General features: G+C 47.6%; 1 protein-coding gene across 6 annotated transcripts in view; it reads right to left on the bottom strand.

Moving 5' to 3' along the window:
- Nucleotides 1–620: 620 nt before the first annotated feature.
- The window catches only part of SYBU (syntabulin), an 82,764-nt gene continuing 70,517 nt past the window's right edge, over nt 621–12,867 (bottom strand). For all 6 annotated transcript variants that reach the window (XM_069601117.1, XM_069601119.1, XM_069601120.1 and 3 more), the window contains 3 exons: nt 7,190–7,393; nt 4,827–4,976; nt 621–2,495 (listed from right to left, as the gene is read on the bottom strand). In XM_069601117.1, the coding sequence (XP_069457218.1) occupies nt 1,379–2,495; nt 4,827–4,976; nt 7,190–7,393 (1,471 nt within the window). In that variant the 3' untranslated portion in view covers nt 621–1,378. The remainder of the gene's footprint in view (nt 2,496–4,826; nt 4,977–7,189; nt 7,394–12,867) is intronic.

Genomic DNA, 12,867 nt, shown 5'->3' with positions numbered 1-12,867 from the left:
CCAACATGGGGACAAACAAGTGTACGGATAACTGCAGAGCAAACAATCAAAGCCACTTTTACTCAGAAATAATGCTTCGTAAACACTTCTTCAATTGCAGTTTTTATTTATTTCTATTTTGGCTGTGCTGGCTCTTCATTGCTTCATACACTTTCCCCCGGTGCGGCAAGCAGGGGCTGCTCTACAGTTGCGCTTCAGTACTTGGGGTTCTCCTTGCAGTGGCTTCTCTTGTTGCAGAGCATGGGACTCTAGGGCTCTCGAGCTTCTGTAGTTATGGGGCTTGGGCTCAGTAGTTGCAGTTTCCAGGCTCTAGTACAGGCTCAATAGTTGTGGCACAGGGACTTAGCAGCCCACAGCATGTAGGATCTTTCCAGATCAGGGATCGAACCTGTGTCTCCTGCATTGGCAGGTAGATTCTTTACCACTGAGCCACCAGGGAAGCCCAGAAAATAATGCATTTTAAAAGATAGAGTGGGAAGTCCTCACCTTTATTAAACAATTATTTTTCCCTTTTTATCATTTAATTCCATTTTTACAGCTCCTACTGTTAACGATGGAAGGGTGTGCCATCAATATAGTCTTTCTTATCATATGCAGAAGTAAAATCACAGAGATAGTTATTTTATAGGCGGATAGAACATTTATTTCAATGGAAACACTAATCTCTATTTTCATCATGCTGAAGTGTATGGTTACAAATGATTTTCAACAAAACACTATATATAATAAGCAAAAAATAAGTTAATACAATGTAAACCTTACATACAGTTTCATCAATTACCAGGTTTAGGAACACACAAGCCATTTCAGGCTCTGGAGCTACATTTAGTTTAAAAAAACTGCAAACACTCAAACCTTATCAACCCCAAGTAAGACACTAAAGAGCTATTCAAGACTTCTTCCAACCCATTACACAAATACATTTTTATTTTTGGTTACAGTCCCCTGCTATGCACAAGACCATTGGAATGCTGTTAACAATTACACATTTTTGAAAAATGGGACAAAGCAAAGCAAGGAGATAACATGCCAGCCTTACAGAAGCTGTCTTGAAAGTGCAAACTCTGCATTTTCTCTTCCTGAACCACTAGGATAATAAGCAGGGGTACCTCGGACGACAAGGGCAGGGTCACAAACATGCTTTCTCTATCACACCGGTGGGACATTGACTGGAACCAGGTCTCCATGCCTTTGAAGATACCTCCGGTTTTCAACAGGGAACAGGCTTTCAACTAAATATAGTGCAAATCAAATACCGAGGAGCAAAGAACGACAGAACCAGGCCCGCCACCGGTCGACCCTGCGGCTTCTCCACCGGGCACCGTGCCACACGGGGTGGGGGCAGGCGGGCCCACCCCACCGAAGCCACATCGTCTGTTTAGGTTTTGATGTGCTCGGTGGTGCGGCGGAGTGAGTGCAGGGCCACCACGCAGCAGCCCCGTAGCAGGGCCCCGATGTTGTACAGGGGATCCGTGCCCCCCCTCTGAGTACTGAACGCCCACAGCACGGTGGGGACCACGGGGGCCCCCACGGCCAGCAGATCCACCAGGAAGCTGCGGCTCCAGTAGCGCCCGGCGATGCCCCCTGCGCGGGCCAGGGGGCCCGGGCCGTCCAGCCTCACCTCCTCCTCCTCCGCCGCCGCCTCCCAGCCCGCAAAGTCCAGCTCTCTCATGAGGCGGTTCCCACGCGCCTCGGGACCCGCCGCGGGGGACGGGGTCTCCACGGGAGACAAAAGGATGGCCGAGTTTGGATTCCGGGGAGTTAAATCGACCACGAAGGCGGAGATGGGCTCCGGGAAGCTTTCGGTCGAGTCGTCCCCGGACTCCTCGTCGGGGGTCGCGGCGCTGGAGGAGGGCCAGGGGTCCTGCAGCCGGAGCACGTGCCGGAGAAGCTCGGAGAAGGCCGGGCTGTAGGGCACCACGTCGGTCTGCACCGCCCGCTCCGCCACCGCGCGGCGCCCTCGGCGGCCCACCGCCGCCGCCTCGCCGCCCAGCGCCACGACCTCGGCGCCCGGCAGCTCGGGCTCCGGGATGGCGCCTGTCACCAGCTCCTCCAACACATCCTCGCCGGGGGCCGCGCCGCCTGCCCCCAGCAACTCGCTGTCGGCCCCTTCTTCCGTGGCCGGCTCCTCCGGGGACAGAGCATCCTCCGACGGCCCCAAGGCCGCGCCGAGGACTAAGCCCTTCTCCGGGGACTCATAGGGGAAGTCGAGGCACAGCTCATCCCTCAGCGAGCCGCTGTGCGCCATCTCCATGCTCTGGAGGAGCGACTCCAGCTTCTTGTTCTGAATGTTGATGTCCACAAAATATTTCTGAATGCCTTTGTCTTTATCGGCCAGGCTGCTCCGCATCGTTTCGATGACCTGTTTGAGTTGCTTGATCTCCTTCCGGGCCTCCTTGAGGGCCAGCTGGGCCTCCACCCGGTGGCACTCTTCCTCAATCCAGTCCTCACGCATTCGGGCCAGCTGGGACTTCAGCTCCACGATCTCACTCTCCCTAGAGCCAGAAGACAAGAGCCGCTCAGGAAAAAAAAAAATAAGTCAACTCTGACACCCAGTCTGGAGCCCATGCTCTCCCACCGAAACATACAGGTTATGTAAGTTTCTGTTTTTTCCTTTCTTTTGAAGGTATTAGCCCTGAACTGCCCCCACCCTTTAATTGTAAAATAGCTAAAATAAGAACAGTAACTAGAAGCAGAATAAAAATTTTGCTATGATTGTTTTTCTCTCCTTTTTCATAGTGTCCACTCTATGTCTGACATGACACTAAGTACTTTTCAAGCATCCTGCTTAGTCGCTCAGTCGTGTCCGACTCTTTGTGACCCCCATAGACTGTAGCTCACCAGGCTCCTCTATCCATGGGGATTCTCCAGGCAAGAATATTGGAGTGGGTTGCCATGCCCTCCTCCAGGAGAACTTCCCAATCCAGGGATCGAACCCAGGTCTCCGGCATTGCAGGCATATTCTTTATGGTCTGAGCCATCTTTCAAGCATTATTCTCTGTTTAATACAGACTAGTTTTATTGCACTTTGCCTTATCATGCTTTGTAGATACTATGTCTTTTACAAATTGAAGGTTTGTGGTAACCCTGCTTTGTCAGACACTGGTTAGCATTTTTTAGCAATTAGGATATTTTTAAATTAAGGTTTGTACATTTTTTTAGGTATAATGCTGCTGCTGCTGCTGCTGCTGCTGCTGCTGCTGCTGCTGCTAAGTTGCTTCAGTCGTGTCCGACTCTGTGCGACCCCAGAGACGGCAGCCCACCAGGTTCCCCCGTCCCTGGGATTCTCCAGGCAAGAACACTGGAGTGGGTTGCCATTTCCTTCTCCAGTGCATGAAACTGAAAAGTGAAAGTGAAGTCGCTCAGTCGTGTCCAACTCTTAGTGACCCCATGGACTGCAGCCTACCAGGCTCCTCTGTCCATGGGATTTTCCAGGCAAGAGTACTGGAGTGGGGTGCCACTGCCTTCTCCAGTAGGTATTTGCACACTTAATAGACTCCAGTGTAATAAAACAACTTTTATATGTGCTAAGAAGTGAAAAATTTCATATAACTCACTTTATTGCAATTTGTTTTATTGCAGTGGTCTGGAACCAAACCTGCAATATCTCCGAGGCAGTCCTGTATTTAATATTGGAAATTATTTTATTAGAACACATTAGAGTCTCTTAGCCTGCTTTAACCTCCATAGCCTACTCTTTCATATGTCCACAAAACAATCTGTGGAAGGAAAGTCCATATCACTTTTAATTATGTGTCAAAGGCAGAAGACAGACTGATAAACTTTAGCACTGCAAAACAGTTCTGAGCATATTCCAATGATAACTTAAAAAATTTTTTTAAATCATAAAAAGTTACATGTTTCAAGGACTTTATGAAATGTTGATAATTCTATCTCTTCTCAGGCAAGATGATGTTAGATCCATCCTACACTGAAGGGAATGGTTAGCTTCTTCACAGGACAGTATTTCTAGATAATTGTCAAAAAATTTTTTTCCTTACATATAATTTCTTCCTAGTCAATGTAAATGTATGTCCTCATTCTCAGTGAATATGACAAGACCACATAGTCAGGATTCTGACATATTTGAAGAGATGTTGTACATATTGCTTCTTTAAGTTTAGGCTTGACTATTCTCTAGTTTCACTGCCTTTCCGCACCTCCCTCCCAGAGATTCAAACTGTCCCAGAGAATCCTCAAAACATAAAACAAGACTTCCAGAAAGTATGATCTGACTCATGTCACCATCAACCCTGGTCAGAGCTCTCAGAAAAACTACCCAGCAAAAATCTGGCCTGTCCCAAGACGTCAAAGGTCTTTTCTCTCTGAGATAAGATCTCTTAAGCTTGGGCTGTTGCTTTTCTTTTTTTCAATTACCGTAACACTCTGCCAAGAATAATGAACCTTTTCCTTCAGCACAGAAATAGCTTGCAGGAATCACAATGCACACGGCCATCCACTCTCTGACACAGATAAACAGGGCTTCATATGGGCCAACTGTGTGTGACCCCTTCTACTGGAAGTACGGCATTGTTCCTGCAAGTGTTCTGTCCTTTAAAAATAGCTCTGCACACACCCAGCTCTTCACGTCAAAGCTAGACACACCCAGGAAAAGCAGAGGGTCCCTTCCAATCCAGGAGGGTTCTCTGAACTCCTGAGTCAAAGCACTCAGGATTATCAAATGACTCTTCTGAGAGACTGATTTAAGAAATCCGACAAAAATTAAATGAAGTCATTTTTCTTCTTTTCTACAGCGTGGGTTCACATTTCACTTTACGGAAAAAGAAAGCATTCTAAGCCACAGCGTGCAGGGAACGCGAATTCACCTCTCATGCAGACGGCGCTCAGACTCCTTGAGCTTGGTCTTCAGGTGTCTCACCGTAACCTCCTTCTGCTGCAGAGGAGTCAAGTACTGCTCAGGATTTGGGGGTTTGACACCATGATTTTCACCACAGGACATGTACCTTCCAGACCGCCTGAAACAATCCAAGTAAATGAAATATTACTTTTTCTATTAAAAGGAAAGTTAAGGCACAGCTATAACAGCTTGAGAAGAAATGGCAGCTGTGTGCTGGGATCTTAAAGCCCAACAGTGAGTGGCCTCACTTTGATCCCTGGGTTGGGAACATCCCCTGGAGGAGGGATAGGCTTCCCTGCTGGTTTAGACGGTAAAGAATCCGCCTGCAATGCAGGAGAGACCTGGGTTCAATCCCTGGGTTGGGAAAATCCCCTAGAGAAGGGAACAGTATTCTTGCCTGGAAAATTCCATGGACAGAGGAGCCTGGCAGGCTACAGTCCTTGGGGTCGCAGAGTCAAACATGACTGAGCGACTTTCACTTCTCTTCACTTCAGAAGGGGGACAGTCATCCACCTGCCACTCTTAGGACTGCGCATAACTGGGAAGATTGAAGGCGGGGCTTTGTCAAGGGGGTAGGGCCAGGAGAGGGAGATTTTCCATGGCTTAGGGACGATCTCCTGTAAAATAATGCACAATTGTCCAGAGACCCGCCTGCCAGTTCAGAGTAGGAGGCTGTTATGTTAAAGGACAGTGAGCGGGGGCAGGAAGGGAGCGAGATGACCTCGCTTCCACACAATGTGCCAGTTGCCTAAAGATCTTGATTGTTGTTGGTTGAATTCAGATTGTTCTGATATCAGTCCCTGATGTGAGTGTGCTGATTTGGTGTAAAGTTTCCTTCTTTTGAAGGGAAAAGGACTGGTCTACTCGCACCAAATAGGGTTTGTAAGAGAGGCGTCCAGCACTATGAAGCTTCCTTCACTGGAGTCCTGGCCCCTGTCAGGCCTGGCTGAGAGCGGGGCATCCCTCCTGCTCTAAGAAAGCTGACTATGAGACCCGGATGCCTCGGAGGAGGAAGACGGAAGGAGGGCTGGCAGCTTCTTCCCCAATTTAGGACCCGGGCCAAGCCACCGCATCCACCCTGCTGGCCCTGAGCCTGTGCTCCATCCAAGATGGCCCATGCCCAGCATCCAGTTCCCAACTGGCCTGCTAGGGCCCATCTGGATGTGCAGTTCCTTTTTTCTGCAACCTTGTGCCTTCCAGGGACTAATTCATTCCTTGCTTGACCTTCAGATCTCATTTCAATTTCGCTTTTTCAGAAAGGCCTCCTTTGACCCCTCCAAATGGATCCCGTGTCCACCTTTTTTAAAGTTTTTTTTAATGCATATCATTTTAAAAGTCGCTATTGAATTTATTACAGTATTGCTCTGTTTTTATGTCTTGCCTGTGAGGCATGTGGGATCCTAGGTCCCTGACCAGGGACTGACCCTGCACTCCCCTGCACTGGAAGGCAAAGTCTTTAACCACTGGAGCGCCAGGGAATTCCCCGTTCCCAGCTTTTACACAGAATGAGAGGTACTTGCAGAATAATCCTAATGCATTTCTGTCATTAGACGGCTACTGTTTTTCTTCTCCTCTGGGCATCAGCACGGGGACCTCTGTTGTTTATGTCTCTGTTCCCAGTGCTTCACATGGCACTGGACACAGTGTGGTACTCAGTAAACATCTGGTGTTTGAATGAACCGGCAAACACACGAACGACTCTTCCCCATTCGGAGGGAAATGCGTAGGACCGTCCTACTGCTGCTGTGCCATTTCTCCTGCCTAGCCGGTAATTCCTGGGACTGCTGAGCCTTGTTAGAAATTTCTGCAGCAGCCCTTGAAGGACTGTTACTGAGTGCAGGAAAGTAAAGAGATGTGTCATGTTGCAGAACAAGGCAGGGGATTGAGAGCTGGATGCATGCGGGCTCAGGCTCTCAGTCGTGTCCGACTCTTTGTGACCCCACGGACTGTAGTCCGCCAGGCTCCTCTGTCCTGGTGGATTTGCCAGGCAAGGATACTAGAGTGCCATGCCATGCCTTCCTCCAGGGGATCTTCCCAACCCAGGAATCGAACCTGACTCTCCTACTTGGCAGGCAGAATTCTTTACCACTGAGCCACCAGGGAAGCCACCGCGAGTTTTATATGATGGACAGGGAGGCCTGGTGTGCTGCGATTCATGAGGCCGCAAAGAGTTGGACACGACTGAGCAACTGAACTAAACTGAACTGATATATATGTGTGTGTGTGTGTGTGTATATATATTTTTTTTTCTTTTTTTTTTTTTTTTCTTAAAGAGAAGCTTACAAGTAGGACAAACTAAGAACCATGAGTCGGGAGATAGATGGCACTCACCTCATGACAGGGCTACAGTCGCTTCCTTTGTAGGAGCCGGAGTTGCTGCTGCTCGGGGAAGAAGGCGCATAACTGGGGTGGATGTTAACCGGGCTCAGCTGGTTCCTGCAGAGCATGGCCAGAAGGTCTTTCTCCCGTGGGGAGGGTGGGCTGTTGCCAGACTTGTAGGACGAAGCTCCATTGCTCCGCCCATGGGGACCTCGACTGGGAGAGAAGCATGAAGCCTGTTAGAGTCCCTGGGGCAGGGGATACCAAGTGCAAACGTTCTATTCCTTCTTAAACCTAGTCACCACCAAGGAGATCCAACCTATAGGGGTCAACCCTATAATGGTTAGAGCAATGTGGCTTTATGAGCGCCTTCTTCCCACCTGCCTGATATTTTCTTTCCTGTGTTATCAGCACAGGGCTCACTCCCTCTGCTGTTCTTTCAAATAGTTTCTGACCATAAAGCTTGTTTTGGATTAAACCCAGCTGCCTGCTAAGAACACAAACCATGTAAAAGGTTGCTTTGGTTTAGTTTTGTTCCAGAGGCTGTTTTAAAGATGTGGCGTCTATTTCAGTACACCTATTTCTACTTTAAAATATTCGGGTTTTGTTCATGTTGGGTCAGAAAATTGAGGTGGATCATTTGGAGGAACAGGGAGAAGGAATCTGCCCATAAGGAAGAAGGAAAAAACAGGACAGATAAATATAACCCACATAAATGCATCGTCTATAATTTTAACCACCTATATGTTTTCTTTTTCTTTCTACTCCCAATGACTTGTGGTTCTTTTAGTTGCTGAGTTGTGTCCAACCCCTTTGGATGGTGGGACTGAAGCCCACCAGGCTTCTCTGTCCATGGGATTTCCCAGCAAGAATACTAGAGTGGGTTGCCATTTCCTCCTCCAGGGGATCTTCCCAACCCAGGGATGGCACCGACATCTCCTGCATTGGCAGGTGGGTTCTTTACCACTGAGCCACCGGGAAGCCCCCAATGACTTAGCAAAACCTTTATCATTTGACTGCTGAAATATTACCCCTTTTCTTTCCCTGCCTCTTGTCTTGCCCTCTCAGCAAGGAGGCTGTCCCTGCGGTGAAAGCAGCTTTTCCAACACACAATTTGAGTGTGATTGGCCTCCTCAAAGCCATTCAGCTTCCAGAATAAAATCCAGACTCCTTAATACAGTGCCCAAGGTCTGATCCCATCCCCACACCACCGCATTCAACCCATCCTCTCTCTGCCCCTCCTACCCCCTTCCCCTGCATTCCAGACAATTTAATTTCCTGATAGTCCATGCTCTCCATCATCCTTTTAATTCTGAACTTATTTTCTCTGTCTAGAATGTTCTTCTGCTCCCTACCCTGAGCCTCTGGATACCTCCTACTTCGAGACAGATGGGAACCTTCTCCAAGCAGCCTCCTCTTGACTCTTCCTTCTCTAGGCTGGTGTATGTGCCATCCCCTAGGGCTTCCCAACCTGCTGTGCAGACTTCACCATGGAACTTATCACACTGCGTCACCATGGCAGGCTTGTCTGTCCTTCCCACCAGACTAGGGCATCCTGAGGGCAGAAAGACAGCTTGTGCTCTTACATCCCCACTACCTCCTAGCACAGGTAGGTTCTCCCTAAATGACTGCTAAGTGAATAAACTGGGTTGAAGTCCTGGAACTGCCACTTACTAGGAACTTAGCAAGTAAGCCACTTACTATTGGGGATATATGAAAACTTTCACAGAGGTGATGGAAATAAAGAATGCATGTTGAATACAATGGATAAGCTGTTAAGGCCAATTCAACTGCAAGGTACTATTTTTGGATAATCTTGTTTGAACTTCTCTGTTAATCTAGTTCCACAGATTTGACACTCCCTAGTGTAAGGAATGGGGCTTCCCAGGTGGCACAGTGGTAAAGAATCTGCCTGCCAATGCAGGAGATGCAAGAGGTGCCGGTCCGATCCCTGGGTTGGGAAGATCCCCTGAAGGAGGAAGTGGCAACACACTCCAGTATTCATGCCTGGAGAATTCCATGGACAGAGGAGCCCAGCGGGCTACAGTCCGTGGGGCTGCAAAGAGGTGGACAGGACTGAGTACACATACACACAAAACAGTGTAAGGAATGGGCTTCCTTGGTGGCTCAGAAAAGTGGGAAAGAATCTGCCTGCCAATGCAGAAAACATGAGTTTGATCCCTGGGTCAGGAAGATCCCTTGGCAACCCACTCCAGTATTCTTGCCTGGGAAATCCCATAGACAGAGGGGCCTGGTGGACGAGAGTCCATGGGGTCGCCAAGAGTCGGACACAATGACTAAACAGCAACGCAATGTAAGGAAGCATCTTAAGAATGTAGAAATTACTTAAATAGGATAGCACATCTATGTCAGGAATATATCTTGATGACATTACAAGGAAGTAAAAGGGAAAACGATACTTTTCATACAATAGGGCTGCTTTTTGACAGTCTCTCTTTGCAATGTTGATTGCAAGTGTATCCAACAGACACATCTCACTGAGAAACACCAGTGAATGTCAGTTTAAGTGTGTGTGCTTGGGTCTACTTGGCTCCAAAATTGCAATTACTTAAAATCTGATACAATTTGAACCAGCACTCAACCCAGTAAATCACATATAAATGAAACATCATGAAATTCTAAAGTTAAAAAGTTCTTTCCTTTTGAAATCATCCAAATGGACTCTGCCTCCTTTTTTTTGTGAAAGGGGACACTTTATTTGGAACAGATGGGCTGATGGCTTTGTGACAAACCAACTTCAGCAACTCTGTGGTAGGGGCGGGGCAGGAAAGAACATGTTCTCTGGCTTGGGAGGTGCTTCTCTCTGCTTCACTTCTAAGTCTGGCACCGACTGGCCTGACTATTTCTTCATGTGGCTATGAGACATGTGGAGGGTTAACCATTACAAGTTAGGAGAAAAAGTAAAGCGCTACCCCTCATGTTGATCCAGGGAATTCTTCACCAAGAACCTTCTGCAACCCAGGCTCTGTTGTAAGGGCTTTATGAACATTGTTTCAGTTAACTTTGACCATCGTGGCAATAAGATTTATGACAGTAAGGCTGGTCAGATGATCACTTTCCTTTTACATTACATGAAGTATGGGAAGTACTCAAGTTATGAGCAATAAATGAAGCTCAGTGGGGAGGGAAGGGCTTTCCAGGTGGTGCTAGTGGTAAAGAACCCGCCTGCCAATGCATAAGATGAAAGAGACTCATGTTCTATCCCTAGGTTGACAGGATTCCCTGGGGAGGGCATAGCAACTCACTCCAGTATGCTTGCCTGGAGAATCCTATGGACAGAAGAGCCTGGCGGGCTACACTCTAAGGGGTCACAAAGAGTTGGACTCAGCTGAAGCAACTTAGCATGCACTCAAGCAGGGGAAAAAAGAAAAAAAAAAAAACTGGTCCAAGAACTCACAACTCAACTGGGATTTAAATCCAGGTCTCTTAACTCTACAGATATGTCTCCATCTTTCCACAAATGGAATATATTGTTTGGGGCTTGTAAACAGGTATACTAGCTACTGGCGGGGTATGTGGTTATTAACCTGAAGAATTCACCACGAACTTTTTTAGTTTGGTGCTTGCACTAAGATGTATGATTAGTGACATACAAATTAAATGAGGTGAGGATTTTGTATGAATTCCTCTGCTATACAAAATAAAGCAAAAACTCTTCAAGCTATCAAACACTACTCAAGTACAATCGAGTCTTGACATATATTTCAGGAAATGAGTCACTAGGCTGTTTGTAAGAGCTAACTTTTAAAAAAGAAACTGCACGCTTTAAATGATCAATTCTGTCCCTTACATTTAGTTTAGTTCAAACACTAACTTATGTGGGTACAAACATTGTGGATGATGATTAAAAAAAAATTTCAGTGGAGAAACAGGATTCCATGCTTGTCAAGGCCATGCAAAGGCAAATTTGACACTGCCTTCCTAGTCCTCCCCAAGTCCATTGGACTGGTGGCTAAGACGAATGCAGTCCACAGAGAGAGAGAATTCTGCTACGCTGTGCCCCTTCCTGCAAACCTGAACCAGTAACTGGAAATGAGAGAAACAGGGAGGTGAAGAAGGGATCCTCAGAAGCCACCCAGGGGAATCTCCCTTCAACAGTCCTTGCCCTTTCCTTCAGGCAACATCCTCACCCTTGCCCTCAGCATCTTCATCATCATCGTCACAGGCTGAACAATGTCCCCCTCCAATTCACAGGTGGAAGCTTTGACTCCCAGCACCTAGGAATGTGACTGTTTTTGCAAATAGGGCTTTAAAAAGGGTATTTCTGTTAAAACAATGTGCTAGGGTGGGCCTCAATCCAATATGACTAGTGTGCTTATAGGAAGAGGGAATTTGGACACAGACACAGAGGAAAGACCACGTGAGGGAAGAAGGACGAGACGGGCAAGGAGAGGGCCGCCGCAAGAAGCCAGTCCTGCCAATGCCTTGGATTTCCAGCCTCCACAATAGTGGAAAGTGAATTTCTGCTGTTTAGAGCTCCCCAGTCTGTTTTTGTTTGTTTGTTTGTTTGTTATAACAGCCTGAGCAAACTGATATGAAAATCACCATCGCCGCCGCCACCACCGCCACCATCGGCCGCAGCAGCACCAGCATCTTGCCCATTCATTAGCATTATTTTTATCACTACTGACTAAAAATAACCATCTAATGACTCTTTTCCTGACTTCTGGGCACTGTGTTAAGGGGCTTCCCAGGTGGTGCTGGTGGTGAAGAACCCGCCTGCCAATACGGAAGACATAAGAGACACAGGTTCAACCCCTGTGTCACAAAGATCCCCTAGAGAAGGGCATGGCATCCCAGTCCAGTATGCTTGCCTGGAGAATCCCCATGGACAGAGGAGCCTGGTGGGCTAGTCCATAGGGTAGCAAAGATTTCTCAGTTCATTTAAATCAGGACGGTGAATGCCATTATTACCCCATTTTCCAGAACAGGAAACTGAGGCTGCACACTCTGGGTCTTCCTTGTACCTAATAAATGATAGATGCTCAAGTCAAACCCAGGTCCATCTGACTCCAAATCCTGAGTTGTTTTTTTTTTTTTTTTTTCCTTTTCACTTCTAGCTGCCTCTAGTCAGATTAGAGTTTGGGTTTAAGAAAGAGAATTTCTCAGAAAGACCAGCGAGTTGGCCTTTTCTAAGAGGAGGTCTTTGGAAATCTTCCAAGTTTTGTTTGTGAAGTGAGAAAGTGTTAGTCCTTCAGTTGTGCAGCGACCCCATGGACTGCAGCCTGCCAGATTCCTCTGTGGGCTGCCATTTCCTTTGTTTGTGAAATCACCTGTCAAAAATATTCTCTTTAGGACTTCCCTGGTGGTTGAGTGGCTGAGATGCCACGATTCTAATGCAGGGGTGTGCTGTGTGCTAAGTCACTCTAGTTGTATCTGAATTTTTGCCACCCCATGGACTGTAGTCTACCAGGCTCCTCCGTCCATGGGATTCTCCAGGCAAGAATATGGAGTGGGTTGCCATGCTCTCCTCCAGGGGATCCTCACCCAGTGATGGCACCTGCTTCTCTTGGCAGGCGGGTTCTTTACCACTAGTGCCACCTGGGAAGCCCAAAAGGATCATAAGTTTAGCGTGGATACCGGGAAAGATTGAAGGTGGGTGGAGAAGGGGACGACAGAGGAGGAGATGGTTGGATGGCATCACCGACTCAATGGACATGAGTTTGAGT

Source organism: Ovis canadensis, chromosome 9 (assembly GCF_042477335.2).
Source record: "Ovis canadensis isolate MfBH-ARS-UI-01 breed Bighorn chromosome 9, ARS-UI_OviCan_v2, whole genome shotgun sequence".
In the NCBI taxonomy this organism is placed as follows: Eukaryota; Metazoa; Chordata; class Mammalia; order Artiodactyla; family Bovidae; genus Ovis; species Ovis canadensis.
This window is presented reverse-complemented; position numbering and strand designations above follow the sequence as displayed.